General features: G+C 43.1%; 1 protein-coding gene across 5 annotated transcripts in view; it reads right to left on the reverse strand.

Moving 5' to 3' along the window:
- The window catches only part of cadm1a (cell adhesion molecule 1a), a 371,700-nt gene that overhangs the window by 102,813 nt on the left and 252,489 nt on the right, over positions 1 to 16,398 (reverse strand). For all 5 annotated transcript variants that reach the window (XM_047606950.1, XM_047606949.1, XM_047606948.1 and 2 more), the window contains one exon: positions 1,772 to 1,918. In XM_047606950.1, coding sequence (XP_047462906.1) covers positions 1,772 to 1,918 — 147 coding nt within the window. The remainder of the gene's footprint in view (positions 1 to 1,771; positions 1,919 to 16,398) is intronic.

Below are 16,398 nucleotides of genomic sequence, written 5' to 3' on the forward strand. Positions count from 1 at the left end.
GTAACATAAGAGAATATTAATTAATGCTACACAACTCCACCGCTGGCTCCATTCTCACGGTTCAGTTAAATTACACGTTTTATGATATTTGTCTTAACGGTTGTATCCTCCTAGTAAATTCATGAATAATACATCAGATGTGTAATTTTAGGACTGCGTGCAAATTAAATAAATAAATGCATCATCAGCGCTGATGGCCGTGTCATCTGACCGCATCAAAAAGGCTGTAATTACACACATTTGATGTCCGTTACATAAAGGCATGGAGGGCTTCTTTCCTGCAGCAGACAGTATCTGCAGCGGGCTGCAGCCTACTCTCTCCTCTTCAAAGACGAATAAAAGCAGCAGATACATAGAGAATATCTGTGGAAAGCTGCCCTGACAGCGTAACGCCAGGTCAAAAGCCAACGGTCCACTGGACTTTTATTGTGAAAGTTAAGATGTTTTGCTGTTAAAACTTTCTAAGGTCAAATGCTGCATTGATGCTGAGGAAAACAGAAGGAATTCTATATCCAAAAAGTGTTTTAAAAAAGCAAATAAACTTTAGTTTAGAGAAGACGTTTCGACGGTCATCCAAGTAGATTCTTCAGTGAGGGCTCGTTAGGGCACCATTCATTGGGAAGGAGGAAAGGGACAAACAGTCCCCCACTCTCAACGTCAGCTAAGTATCTAGTCGTCAATGGAAATTAGTCGCGCTAGTTTCTGGTCAAGGAAGTTTCCGAAGTTCCCTAATTAAACCTCCAACTCCCAACCTGTCCCTTAACTGAAGAAGCTACTCGGAAGAGTGGTGAGTCATCTTCTCTGGACTCAGCAAGTCCAGTTGCTTTTTTAAACACGTTTAGAATATACCATGACTTGGATTACTTGAGTCTGTTGGAGCTCTAGGCGAAATTTTACAGTTCATAGTTAACTAACACTGCAGAACAAATAAGCCTTGTATTCCCCCTGTAGAGTCCTACACAATGATAGTTTAACACAACCATAAGTTGAATGGTTTAGTGTTGTTTTAGCCTCAAAGCTAAGCTAACAAGCTGGCTATCTGCGGTGTCTCGAGTCACCTGGTCAAAGACAGGATAAAGACTGGATAAACTTCTCCACCAGCTAAGTTAACTGACCGCCAACCGTCAGAGAAACAACAAATGCCTCCATGTCCGGACATTATTCTACAATCATAAGTTCTCTAGCTAGTTTGACAATGGATATGTGGTTTAAATGTGTATAGGCCAGAGCAACCAGTTGCGCCTAATACTGGCTGCACCAAGATCTGACAAAATAGCCTTAGCAAACTCTCTACTTCACTTTATCAGAACTGGTCTTGGTACAGGTGATGGTGCGGTCGTCCTTTACACTGACCAGTCCGCATTCGACGTAGAAGTGCTAAACCTTGTAGCTGATCAGATATACTCAATTCATTTCGTCATTTATGCCATTTTCGAGTCTGCAAATGAGGCCTACAGGTTTTAAGGGGCTAACAGGAAAAATCCTGTCCCTGTGTTTCAGGCAAAATGCTCAACGACCGAAAACAGCAGAACAATGGCCTGTTGACTGCACGCTGCCCGACCATTTTGTTCCATGGTGCTTCTGTAGCAAAGATGGTGAAAACATGAAATTGAATAAAACCATATGAAAGGCTATCAGCGGGTACAGCCACATTCTTCTGAAGTGTGCGTTGCTTTCTTCCACTCAGACAAAGTAGATGTGCTCACTTGAAACAACAAAAGAAAGCAACGCTAGGACAGCGAGACAACTAATAATGACGGATAATACTCACGCCTCATGTCTCTGAAGTAAATCGTCTGTCTGTTGGGGTTGAGCAGCTGGATAACGGAGTCATCGTTGTTCTTCACCCGACAGCTGATGATCGCCATGTCTCCCTCCACCACGGACACATTGTCCGTCACCAGGTTCTGACTCACCACTGGACAACACACAAAGGACAAGGACACATAAATAAGGACGGACCTTCAGGTGAATGCGTAAATGAAACAGGGTTTAAAAACAACATGTGGCTCCGCTCCCCTGTGTCAAATAAAATAATCTCAAATGAGTCCCCCTTATCGGAATGAATGACTCAGTGGTGCTAATGGAAACCACGCAGTATGTGTGGCTACAGAAATAACTCTCACGTGTGTGATTAATGGGTAAGCTGGGCGAGAACAATGCGTGGGTCGGGGGCCATCTGAAGATAAGCGTGGGATGTCACGAGACGATTAACAGGACAGCGAAGCAGTAAGAAACACATTTAAGCTGCACAAAACTATTTCTTGGTCAGACCTTCTTCTAATGCTCTAATGCTAACGTTAACCTCTTCAGGACAAATACGCTTCCAAGCTATAAACATATGGAACCAATGGATCACAAGGACATCCAGGGCACTATTTAACATAAACAGTATAAAGGGTGGAAGTCAATGGGTTCATTATGTTCTAGTAATGTGGGGCGGATAACTTTGCTTTTTCTTTGTTCATAAATCTAAAACTATTTAATTGTACTTGCTAAGCATTTTAGTATAATGTAATGTTAATGAGAGGTATCATAAAGGAATAAATAGCACTGAGTGAAACGTAGGAAAAATAACTGTTGCTCAGTAAGCCGGTGGCTAGAGAAAAATTGGTGATGCCCGCCGTCGGTCATCAGTCTCCACTTAGATCGCTGCACTTCCTGGACCCACAAACAATATCCTTTTTTTTTTCTTCTTCTTCTTTCTAGCTCTGTGCCGCTTTGATTTGGAAGACTGCAGTAATAAGATCTCAGATTTGCTTTAGGGCAGCATCTATTCCTGTAGTTGATGGTGAGCCCTGAGTGGCTTTGGTTTATTTTAAATGATCACCACAAAACCGACACTGGGCAGCTTGCCGGTGGTGGCCGCTAGTTATCTCCATTCCCTGGTGTGTCAGTGTGTGCTCTAGGACACGTGGAACCGTGGACAAACACAATGTCAAATCAGAAATTTGCGACGAGAGCAAATTGTAACAGGCAAGGCCACGAAATTAGAACAAAAGTTGCACAAACACAGGAGTAGCTCAAATATATACTGCCTGGTATAATATAACACCAAGTGTTTTGTGCTAGGAGTAAGCATTTTGTGTGCATTACCTTGATGAACTTTCATCTTGTGTTTTTATTTTACATCATAAAACTTTTACAAACATAAAACACTTTGCTATGGGAGAAATTAGTCCTGGGCAGAGTGGTCTGCTGCACAGGCAACACATTTGACACATTCTACTCATGCAGCCAGAATTAGTAATAAAATAAAAAATAAATAAACACAGAAAAGACACACAATTACACAATATTACACAATAACAATTATGATAAAAAAAACAAAAACAAAAACAACAACAAAAAAAAAAAGCCACAGCCAAGTGAAAGTGCCAGAAATATGCAGTCCCTCTAATGGCCACTAGAGGGTGGTTCCCGAAGTAAATCAACCTCATGGACATCCATATTAAAATGCACAATGTTGCAGTGGAAACTAACATGTTTACAGTCTGGTACAAAATTGGTAGAATTGGTTTTGGTGTCTATAGCTAATTTCTCCATCCATGATAACTTTACAAAGGATTTTAATTAATTAATTTTTTTTTTAATAAAAATCGCAGTTTGGCCACTTTGAGTGTTATTTCGGCCTCTTCCCTTCCCTTCCAAGCTCAGCTCAACTCACGCTCCACCTGAAAGTGACAGTAACGCTGGTAACCACTAACCACAACTACACGGTAAACGGTGCAGTAACCGATGGATTTTTGCCAGTTCATTAGGTACACTGGTGAAAATAATGTAACACTCGATCTGCATTTATGGCTGCTTCTAATGTTTTTGTCACCTCATTTTATCCCTCAGTGGGATCAAAAATGATCATGCAGTTGAATTACCACCTATCTGATATCGCGTTTCAACATAAACTGAACATAAAAACAGTCATGAAGGGAACACATTTTCATACATCTTTATATCAGCGTTTGATATCACATGAAGTAACATCAACTGATGCATTCATTCACTGTTACTTATATGAAGGCTACTGAATTCTACTTAACATTACCTCAGATAATATAATCAATATAAATAAGATATATAAATACTAAACGTTTTTACTATACACTAATGGAAACCAATGCATTCAAACGCAACAGCCCTGCACTAAATCTTAGCTCCGTGTTGAGTTCGTGTTGAAACAGCATGAGAAAGCTCGCTCTGTGTGGGCGAGTGGACGGATCCGCCCACCGGTTCAGTTCTCGGCTGCCCAGCGCCGCTTTGGATTAGTCTTAATTTAATTAAACGGAGGATCGCGTTGCAGCAACGGCAGCATCACACTGAATGAATATGACAGCTATTATGAACAGGTGGTTCAAAATGAGGATTCAACTTACTAATGAGTCTGAAGGTTCTTATTATACTTAATTCTAAAGGATTGACGCTTATAGTGGGTTGGAAACATGTTCCCCTAACGTTGGTAAATCATACGTACCTGGCTTAATATAGAGCGCACGGATAAATGCAGACTGCTACTGTTGTGCTCCTTTACAATACACCGCACAAACAGGCTTCTGTCGTGCCGCGTCTCCACTTGAAGTGTGGAGAAAACTTATGGATAAAGTCTTTGCGAGCCCCCCCCACCCCTTGAGCTTTTTCCTCCTACATGGTTATGAAAATAGAACCACAATCAGAATTTTCTCAGAGAGGCTAAAAGGGCCGACTCAGGGGTGGAGATCGGGGGTGAGAAGCGAGAGAAGAAACTAAAGGATTGCGGGAAACATCAACTGCTAATTTGCATGCCTCAGTTGTCAAGCATCTCTAAATATCCCCGCCATTTAGAAGACAAGGAGGATGAGGTGGGAAGAGTGAAATTGCATCCTCTGATGCTGACAGATAAAGATAGACAGCTTAACAAACGAGATTCAAATGAGCATCCCTCGGTGGCCTGAACGCGGCCCTAGGTAAATGAACCTCACCGTCTTTAATATTCAAGACCAAACCTCGTTTTTCAAAGATGCGCCGAGGTGGGCGGTAGCCCGGGCATCTGGTTATGATAATACGCTTACATACTACAAAATGCATTTCAAGGCACCCACTGAAGGTTACAAGGCAGCAGCGGGACGTTGTGCAAGGTGTGTGCTAAGTTGCGTTTTAAGTCGGCGGAAGTGGTAGGGAGGACATCAAACGGTGGCTGCCTTGTCAGACGCTTAATTGTGCCTGTTGTGCAAAATAAACAAGTCTGACAAGCGGGAAGACGGAGCGAGGAGGTGGAGGAGCTTTCCACTAATTAATGGCCAACAACAACCAAGTGTCGCGGCCCCCTAGGACGCTGTCAGAGGAGCTTCACAAAAGCGCTGCTGACATCACGGCGGGCAAGAGCCGTTTGGATCTGGAGCACGAAGCTTTTTTAACATATCAAAGAGCGTTTTTTTTGTGGGGGGGGGACTGAACGCTCGGCGTCGGAGAGTGTCAGGAGGCCACGGCGAAAAATGAAACGCAAAAGAAAAACAACAGTCGAAGCTTGTAAGAACCGTCTAACGTGTGGTCAGCAGAATATGATCTGTACTGGGTCTGAAGGATTCACTTCACGCACATTTGATTTTGAAGATGATATGACCGATCAGGCATAACAATATGACCACCTTCCTAATATTGCGTAGGTCTGCCTTGTGCCTCCAAAACAGCTGTGATATGTCTGGCATGCTGTTAGTGGGGAGGGGCCTCTGCGGATCCAGTGGATCTAGTGGATTTGGAGGCCAGGTCAACACCTTGTTGGGTTCTTCATGTTTGTTTTGAGTTGTTCCTAATTCAGGTGCTACAGTCTGGTCCAGGTTGGGGCTACGTGTCTAAGTAACATCCACACGAATGAATACCAGGTCCAAAGGCTTCCCAGCAGAGCACTGAATTTACGAGATGGTCAATGGTATTTACCTGTCAGTGGTTTTAATGTTTTGCCTGATCTGTGTGTGTTTTATTTGACTTATAGATTTTCTTCTTTTTAAACTAGACTAGCAGTCTTGCATTCAATCACTATTTGGACTCACTCGGTTATTAGTTATTGTGATGGATTTCAATGTAACTGACAATTATAAGGGTAATTAAACTTTCAGATAATTGATGGTAACTTAGTCAATCTTGCAGAATACGGTAATTATTATTGTTTTCTTGAGGCTGTGACTCGATCAGCTCCCTCTTCTGTCAAAAGTACACTATGTGAGCATAATAATAATAATAAAAAAAACAGGAACAATTATTATTATTATTTTTTTTATCTAAACAGAGCATTTTGTACATCACCACTCACCCGTTTGTTCTAAAAACAGCTGTTCGGATGTCACGGCGGCATCGTGTGTGATAAAAATGATCTTTGCAGTCAGAGAATAAGCTTTATGGAAGTTGCTTGCGAGCCTCTTTTGTGAGAAACAACTCGCCAAGGAGCGTGACGACGGTCGGAGCATCACATTTACCAAGTGAGGGGCAAGAGTGCAGGAGTAATGATACGCCTCCTTCAAACAAAAGTCTCACGCTGAAGCTTTTAGCGAGACGCGTTCAGCTGCCACTGACAAGTGTAATAAAGGCAGAAGATAAACCTTCATAGCCGAAACAGACATTATGAAAATGGCACACCAGAGATGGTGGGAGTGATATGTAATTGCTAGTCTGAGCCGCACTTAATGCATTCCCTCCAAATATTTAAAATCTATCATTTAATTTGCCCGTTTTTCCATTAGAAATGAGCATTCTCACAAAAATAATAATAATAATAAAAAAAAAAGAGGTTGTTGATTTCAGCCCTTGGGCTTCCGTGTCAAAAAGTGGAAGCAGCCAATCCCAGATTAAAGTTGCCAGACAATAACGCTCCACACTGCACTGTACCAGGCTAGCCTGAGGGCAAGCTTCACTGCAGGAAAGGAAGAAAAAAAAAATAGAAAACTGCCACGTTCTGTTTGCTAACGGCTGCATATTGCCATTTGATTCAGTAAGAATATGCATATTAAGTTGGGTCACACAGATGGCCACCATGACAGTGACAAACAGTCTGCAATACAGACATCAAACCGAATTGGCACATGGATATGTTCTTCAGCAGATGAGGCTTGTAAATTTTGCTCCCTACATAATAAAAACACTTGTACACAAGACAGAAAAAAAAAAAGAAAAGTTGTTGGATATCAAATATTAATCCAAGCATCAGTCTGTCAGTGTATCTTTTCTCCATACCGGCTCGCCCCGTGGTGTTATTAGTAGTAATGGCACTGGTATTGCATTTTTCATTAGATCCACTGTTAAACATGAATTTATTCACTCCCCGTCTCAATCAGAAACATGATGCAATATGCTGTAATCTTTAACTACGTTTTTCTCCAGTCGCGTATTTAACATTTGTGAGACGCGCCGCTCTCTGCACAGCTTGTGATCACCAAAACCAATCGAGGGGTATTAATTTCCCTTTGACATTTCCAGGGACATGTGTATCCCAGTGCAGGCTCGGCGAAGAGCACACAATCCTTTTCTCCCTTTTGTCTTGGTGCAGTCCCTGTTGAAACGGCGAATCTTGCGTACGGCCAGGCTGGAGCATACATAGCGCGTGTTTGTGAGCGTGTTGTGCTGTGACGCGCAGAACGAGTGACTGCGTTTCGCCGGTGTCTGATTGCAGTCAGTCCTGTCTGATTGCATGTTTGCACAGATTTGTGAGTGTGTGGCTGATTGTACGGTATGACTCTGTGTTCGCCGCAAGGAGCTGATTTCTGAACAAGTGCCTGAGCAGCATTAGTATCTGTTGGGTCAGTCTTTGACATATTAATGGGTCGACTTTCCACAGTAATAACACGGTAGATGGGTGTAAGGGAGCACTACAGTGGGATTCGAGGCGAGTTTGGTAAAGTTTGGTATTGGTGGTTTTGAACATGATTTAAAAGTCAAAAGAGTGCACTTTCATAGCTAAAAATACCAAGAAACACTAGCAATCAAATGCTTGGAAGTTTGAAACACAACCACAGGTTAGCCAAACTTATCTGCAAACTATATTTTCTTGTATGAACATATACATTAAGCTCGTACTTCTACGTTGCACCTTCAGCATAGCCCTGAACCCGGCACCATAGCCTATGCCGTAACCTGGTAACCAAGGAAAGAAACTTCTCCCTTGTTCAGCCTCCTACACAACATCTACTCTGGCCTCTGTCCTCTCCGTGTTCTGCAGTGATTTCAGTCTAAGTTACTGTTGATTTATAAATTTCATCTCCAACCTTCTGAATTCCATTCGCCCTTATGTGAGGTACAGAGCAAAGCTGGAAACAGCTGACTTGTCGTTTTAGTGTCACAATTACAGAACAATGGTGACGCTCCAGTGCGCAGGGATAAATTATTTAACTGCCCTAGCCTCTTACAGGGGGGAGGTGCAGTGGCTCTGTGGTTAGCGCTGATGCCTCCCAGCTAGAAGGTCTGGGTTCGGCCGGGGTCTGGCGGGGTGGAGATTGCATGTTCTCCCTGTGTCTCTGTGGGTTTTCTCCGGGTACTCCAGATGCCTCCCAAAGACATGGTTAGGTTAATTGGTGATTCTAAATTGACCCTAGGTTTGAGTGTGAGTTTAGGGTTAGGGAGTTAGGGTTAGGGTTAGGGTTGGTGAGGATAAGTGGTAGTTGAAGACGATATGAGCCTCCTAAAGGTGCAGGTTTATCGACTGGAGTATCAACTGAGCCTAATGCATCCCTCACAGTTTATTCCTAGATTTATAAACCAATTCCTGCTGAAACAAACCCCTGCTATACACTACTAAGTTACATGGGATGGATATAGCCGACTAGAGTGCTGGTGCTTTGAAACCAGAACTTCACATCCTGAATTTTGTGTATTTCACTTAAGGCTCTGAAACGCCCGCTAAGAAAAGACAATGTTTTTTTTAAATACCGACATCCTGTCTCTCGCCTGAAGCCATTGCTGACCTTTTAAAATGTAGATTCTACATCATTTGAAACAACTGTTCCAAAAGGTCTTAGCCACTTCTATTACGGACATATTAGGGTGTGCTGAACATACTGCACGTGGTCCTTAAAAAGGAGTCATGAGATATCGATAAGTCTACATCAATAGACGTCTATGGAAAGATATCTGAACAATGGCAGTGATGCATGTGCTGAAGCAAAGAATTAAACTCACACCGTGAATTAGCATTAAATATGCCAGCTTTAATTTACAGAGTAAGGCCAGGCAGCGGAGCTGTGACAGGGCTCCTCTGTGCTGAGACATTGTGAGAACAGTGTTTCTTTTTTTCTTTCTTTCATACCATTTAAACTTCTTGGGGAGCATAAATCTGGGACTTTGCCGAATGTTTCCAATAGCGCCAACTCTGAGCACTATAAAGCTTTATGAGGCCGACGTTATCACAAGAGTGGCTATAAATGACATAATATTTCAAGGGGGCTCTTAGCAATGGAAAAGCCGAAAGTTAACCAAACGTTGAGTGTGTCACTATGTGCTCTGGAGCCCAGCAAAACATTATCAACGGGTCACCTTGAGAGACATAGGACTGTACAATGAGGTGTTACACTGGAGCAACCAAATATGCAGTTGAATTCTTGGCATTTCTACACCAATGTAGTTCTGCTGCTTTTGATTTGGGAGAAGTATGATGTGGGAGCCATAAATATAACCCAAGAACTGTTCTATTTGTTGTTGGTGCTGACCTGGACAGGATCCTGGTGAATTTTCGGCCTCTGAGAAATGTGGACAAGAAAATGTGGACTACAGTTGTTCTGGTGGGTGCAGCTGATTGTGCCGTTGATTTGATGTAGTAGCATAAAGCTACACACAAACCAAAGCAAGTATGTAGAGAAAAGGACGTTTGCAATTGATACTTTAGTAATACTTGTCCTGTCATTTTTTCTAAATAAGTCTGATCTTCTGACCACAAAAAATGTCTTTTCACCGAGAGATCTTGGGACTTGTGCGAGACAAAACAAAAACCTATGCCTTTGCTTCTCGAAATATATTAGATGCCATCGGACAGGCGAATTTGGAACCTGTCATTCCAACGGCAATCCGCAGGAACAGAACAGCCCTTCAACCAAGCTGCTGCCGTGCGAATGCTGTGTTAGTACAGCCGACTGACAGCCAGAGACAGCCGAGAAAAGGTCAAGATCCTTGTATGGCCTGACCACTTCAAACAGTAGAATCCCTCTTGGCGAGGATTTGAAAGAGGCAGTTCAGTTAATCTGTGTGTAGGCCACGACTGTTCAGAAGGAAGTTCAAAGATATGACATATCTTTATTTATGGGAGATGATCCCGTTGGTCAGTTTAGTGATCAGACTCCGCAACCGGCACGTTGTTGCCTCTCATTATTATGCAGCAGCCACATATTAACATATGTTTAAAGGGGTCTACAATAGAGTACAGAGAGAAGCTTACTGCTTCACATAAACTGAAGAAATCAACACACTTTTTATTGGTGTTCCATCACAGACAGCTTTTTACCTGTTAAAGATTGATAGCTTTTGCCGAATAACTACAGAGGTGCTCACATATTGTGCATTGTTCTAGCATTGATGTTTTGTGTACCTTTTAATGCGTTTCTGAGTTATACTGAGCAGCGAGCACTTTTACAGAGCCCCAGTGGGTGGCACATTGCAATTCATCACCAGCATGACTGTTTCGCATTTTGTCATTAGCTGGAAATAAACAGCTGCAGTTTCTAAAATTCATAATCTGAAGTAGGGAGTAAGTCAATCCTAACAGCGACGGCGGCACTGCAGAGGTGGCCAGGTAGACCGGCATTGCCTTGGATCTGTGCAACATATAAAGGCTTTGCTGTATAGAGAAGGATGGTTGTTACAGATATTTCAACACACCGCTGAAGTATCTTGCTACAATAAGAAGCAATGCATCACATCACCTCTCTCTCTGTCTGTTTGTTCCCCACTTTTCTTGACAACTGTTTAAAGTACTTTGGACAAGCAGTGGTCAAAAAGGTATTTCCTCAGTGGGGCCTTTTGCTCCGACCCAGTTGTAACAACTATTTGTCTGATCAACATCAAACTAGGCAAACACATTGCAGAGGACTCTAGAACATGCTCTGCTGAGTTTAAAGTTATATTTCGACAAAAGGTTGTATATTTGGAGAGTTCTTGGACTTCTCTTCCTAGGCAACATCTCGCTATAGAAAGAAAAGGGTATACCTATATTATAATAGAATAGAACAGACTATGTGAGGTTATCTCTTCCTGCCTGTTGCTTTTATCATCAACCGTTTGTCTGATCTACTTTACACTCGGCAGGTGTGTCGCTAAAAAAAAAAAAAAACGCCAGAAAGTGCACAGTCAAATTCTGGCGTCTTCACATTTCAGCTAAAAAGAAGTCGTGTCCTCAGCGGGCCTTTGGCTTTGTGTGGGCTGAGCCCAAGTCGCACCACGTTGCTAGGCAACATCTTTAAACAAGTGCATCTCCTCTTTCATTTATCAGTGAGAATCGAATACACCGTGGAGCTCCAAGTTGCATCTGTTGTCGTGGTCTCATCAACCTGCAAAGTCTTCATGGCCTGCAGAGACCCACTCCTACTTGAACGGACAATTCTCCAACCTGCCTACGATTCCTCATATATTCTCAAACTGCCATGTAACATCATTGGCTATATCTTGTTTTTGCAACATCATCAGATTCTACATGTATGTTTTCTGCCTCTACCCTTAGACAGATGCATTCCTTCATGTGAACTTAAGGTTCTGCTCAAGGTTTCTTCTCGTTAAAAAGGAGTTTTTCCTTACCACCGTCGCCTTCAGGCTTCCGGTTTCAGGTTTCAGGCCCGGTTTCAGACATCTTGGGATAATTTACTTTGTTATTTTATTGCATAAATACAACTAAATTGACTTGAGCCATCCACTATGTTAAGAACAAACACAGTATATAATAGAAAAGAATCCCCCTTTCCAGTCTTCCACTGCATTAGTCAACCATGACCGTGTAATCCATAATACACTAAAGCTAAAGCTGGCGATCGCAGAAAGCCCCTTCGAGATTCATTCAAACGTAAGATAACGCATGTGGCTGCATTTCTGATGAATCGCGTTGCTTTAAAGAGTCACAGAAACGCACGGAGCCTTGAGATCTAGAAGGGTCACGCTTAAGGCGGCTTCTTTTGAAAACCCTAACGAATACTGAAACAGTCCTCGGAAATAGGACCAGATGACGGTGCAACGTGAAAAGTCAGGGATCAACAATGTGACTGCAAATCCTCCTGCGCAGAACATGAACGTCCGTGCCCGGTTTATTGGCAATCCTTCTGATATCTGTCGTGATGTTTCAGTTCGGACCGACGGCTACGTGCCTGCATAAGTATTAAGGAAACGCACTAAACATGTCTCACAGAAATATTCCGAAAACCCCTCCACCCCACCCCCACTGCACAGACACGCTCGCACACAATCTGCACCTCTCCCACTGATGCTCTGTGGAACAGTGGATTTGTGACACATTATGTAAGAACCGGGTGTGAAGAGCTTTGTTGGGTGTTACATGCCTGCAGTGAGCATGTAAGTCGCTTTTTGGTGCCGGCGCACACAACGGCTTTATCACGCTGACTGGTTTAATGAGTGCGACACACGTTGCAACAAGGCAGTAAATAAAAGTACGCATCGGCTGTAAGTACACCACCATATGCACACAAAAGTCTGCTCTCCTCATTTGCATTCTGTTATCTTTCGTCCAACCACTACTGCATCTTTGCCTTTTGTTTTCTCTTGTCCTCCAGCATTTGCAGCCGTCCAGAAGCAGATACAGTGTCAGCAAACAACGGCTGCAACTGTTCCTGCTTTGAAAGGATGTCGTTTGAAAAGTGGAGCCGCAGTGACAAAATATCTACATCGGGTCGGTACGGCGTTGCCTTGATGTAAATGAGAGCCTTTGAGAAAATTGAGCAATTATGGAAGTAATTATTGATGAATATGAAACAGCTGTTACAAACCTGTCCACTTAGAGTTGCTGCAAACATTTAACTAAACAGATCTGAACAGAGTTAAACAAAGAATATTGTGGAAGTTCCTACCTGAGGAACCACTGACCTAGAGACTTCATTGTTCACTAGAATCGATTTAGACACACAGTCGGTTGGTTCGGTTAGATACAACATAATTTACTTGATTGTCTAATTTGATAAACTGATTGTGAGGAAGAAGATGGATTCTATTGTTTCATCTATTGGGTTGACTTCAGTGACGATGATGGTGATGATGCAGCTCCGCAATAAACTGGTGTTTTTTAATTTATCGTGTTTCATATATGACATAAAGCGGAAGCAGATGCAGCTTTGGCGGCACTTTCAGCTAAATGTATGCTCTTTTTGCTCACCCAAGGCCACTTAACTTCAAGAGTACATCAAGTACGTGTTTGAAATCCGGAGTTCACAGCTGACGCTCAGAAAGCCAGGCAGCGCAGTCTCCTGATACAGCACAAAAAGGTTCTAATCATTTCAGCGGTGACACATGTCAGAAAGTGAGCTTCACTTCAAACTCTATTTCATGTTTGCCACGAAATGCATCAAATACCTGATGCAAAATTGTTTGCAGCCGCCCAAAACTCAATAACATAAGATTTCATTGCAGCGGAGACTGCAGGTTACTAAGACGCAGTGTATTGACTTAAACTGTCATGTAAAACAAACAGTCTGTTCAGTCGGTTCTTTCAGCTGATATATCACATGTAATAAAACAACCCTTAAGCCTCATTTAAAGGACTGCGGGCCTCGACGCCGTAATCCACGCATGAAGACAATGACGGTCCGAGCAATTTTTACATGAGCATCCATCAGGCTTCTACTTCCTGCTTCACTTCACAACAACGGCGACTGAAGCTTTCATCGAAATTTCGAGTCCTACACATGTTTATGTCTCCAAACCTCCTCAGTTAACCTTTCCTTGATGTGCTCCATCTTTATGGAGCACATCAATTTGAAAATAGTGGAGATGGAGAAGCAGCCGGAAATACTACAGTGGAAACATGCTACTACCAAGCAGACCAATCACAGCCCTTCTGGTCTGTGTTGCTGTGACATTTCTGGGTGTTGCATGGTAATAGGGTAAGTCTTTTTTTCTTAACTTTTCCTTAACCACCACAAAATCCCAACAGTTTCTGAAATACAAGCACCTTGATTGTTGGTCCAAAGAGCTCAAAGTGAAGCGTGGAGTTATGGCTAACATGCTTTCAAATCAAAATGTAGACCTCTGGTAGACAAGGTGTAAAATGTGGATTAATTCCCATTTCTGAATATCAGACTAACTGAAGTCCAACGTTCTATCTGGTTTTCGGTCCAGCGCCTCCCGATGGCTCTGTAGCTTCACTAGCTAGCTGTTGACTTTCTGTACATTTTGGTTTATCCCTTCAGAACTGAACGGACCAACGGCGATCCATTAACGCTCGCGGTTTTTGAATTAATGTAACTCACAATGGTTTGAGCTATTGACAAAATTCAAAGTGTGGCTGAACACTGGGAAGTTGTGCTGTTGTTTGGAAGACCGTTGTGACATCTCAAGGGTATAAGTAACTTCGGTTTTACCAACAAATTCCTCCAAACAACTTGGAGGTCTCGCGTCGCTCCCCAACCTGCCGCCAACAGCAGCGGTGCGTCATCATTACTGTAAGGGCAGCTTTTTTTTTTTTCAGTTGCAACTTGGAACAAGGATGTGAAAGCAACGGCTGCTGGGTTATAAACCGAAACAATGAGCTAAAACAGGCTGAAGGGTCCGTGTCGAGGTGTAGGCTCGGGCGATCGCAGCGAGGCACAAAATCATCAGATCCACAGTTAATGCATCATGAAGATGTGCGCAGCTGTAGGTGTTCCTGGAGAGCTCAGCGTAATTACATAATATACATAGTGGAAAACTAACGATGTTGCTGTTACCTACAGGAACCCGCTGATGACTTGGCCTCATTAAGTTACGTTTGGCTGTCAGGATGCGCGAGCTGCTCCGCTCGCCTCCGACGGAGCCGCTGCATAAACCAGGTGCATCATTTTACATGAGATTTCCTCCAAATTAGCATCTAAAACGAGCTTCCCTCCCGTCTCTTCCTGCCTCTGCCCCGCTCCCCTCCTGCCTTTCGTGGCCTGCTCCGCTCGGAGGAGACAGAGGGGAGGTATTGTGCAGGAATCAAATAAAGAAATTGAGAAGTAAACAGAGGAGCGGCGAGGGAGGCAGGAAAAAAAAAAAAAAAAGGCGGGGGAGGGGGGGAAGGAGAAGGGGAAGGAACGGCGGCTGCTGGTTGGTGTCGCTAATGATGAGGAAAATGGAGGGTCATGTGGGAGCCATGGCTGGATGGAAACAGAGGGAGAGGGAGTCGGTGCAGAATAGGAAGTCTAGATCACTAGAGTGGTGGGGGCGGATGCTTTTGTGCATGCGTGCATCATCCCAGTGTGTTTCCTGTCGTGTGCGTTGACACGTGTTTATGTTACACGGTGGCAGCACGAGCCTTTACATACGTGAGTCAAACCAGGTTACGCACAAGCGCCAGGCCCTCTGTGTGTGTGTGTGTGTGTGTGTGTGTTTGTGTGCACGACGTGTTGTGTGTGCGCGTAGGAGGGGGAAGGGGGAGGGGCAGCCAAGTGATTAATGCGTCAGAGAGGCAGCTGCGGTCCGGGCTCACTCGTTTGGAAATATCTTTCAGGGAAGAAAGACAGAGTAGTAGAACGGCAGGGAAGAAGAAGGAGGAGGAGGAGGAGGAGATGCTTCTTCATCCCCGGCCAGATAAACAAAAGTAAGCTGAAAGCCTTTACCGGGGTCAGCGAAGGAGAGAGAATTACAGAACAGGGGAGGGAGGCAGAGGGCACTGCAGCATCCTCCTGTCCTCCATCATATCTTGATTCATTAGTGTCACCTTTAAGCATCAATGCCTCTTCAGCTACTGAATATTCAAAGACGTAGGTCTTCAACAGGGGGTCTGCGGAGGTACTGCAGGGGAGGTCGCAAAATCTTTGGTTGACGAGACTTTTTTATATATATATTTCTTTTAAAATTCTCCCTCAAATTTAAATTTCTTTTTATACATATTAACATAAACCTAATTTTAGTAAAGAGAAGAGCTGTGTTTCATTTTATTTATATATAGAAACACACACATGGTTTATGTCAGGTATGTTTATGTTTATGGCGGCTGCACAGCCATCCTAATGATGCACATGTTTGGAATAAAAAAAATGAATATTTAAACCTAGATATTATTTGAACAGGTTAATATTGAATGCAAAATGCTAATAATAATGTAAATGTAAATAGCACGAACACATATAGTAGGTAGGGGGTCCCAAAAACCCCTGTTCTAAGAGTTGGTGATGGAAAAAAAAACTACAATAACGACATATTTAAGGTGGAATTTGAATCCATCACTTCAGCCGCCACTTCTTTCAGTTTTGGACTGATTGGTTTCAGCTTTTTGGC

Source organism: Mugil cephalus, chromosome 15 (assembly GCF_022458985.1).
Source record: "Mugil cephalus isolate CIBA_MC_2020 chromosome 15, CIBA_Mcephalus_1.1, whole genome shotgun sequence".
NCBI classification, from domain to species: domain Eukaryota; kingdom Metazoa; phylum Chordata; class Actinopteri; order Mugiliformes; family Mugilidae; genus Mugil; species Mugil cephalus.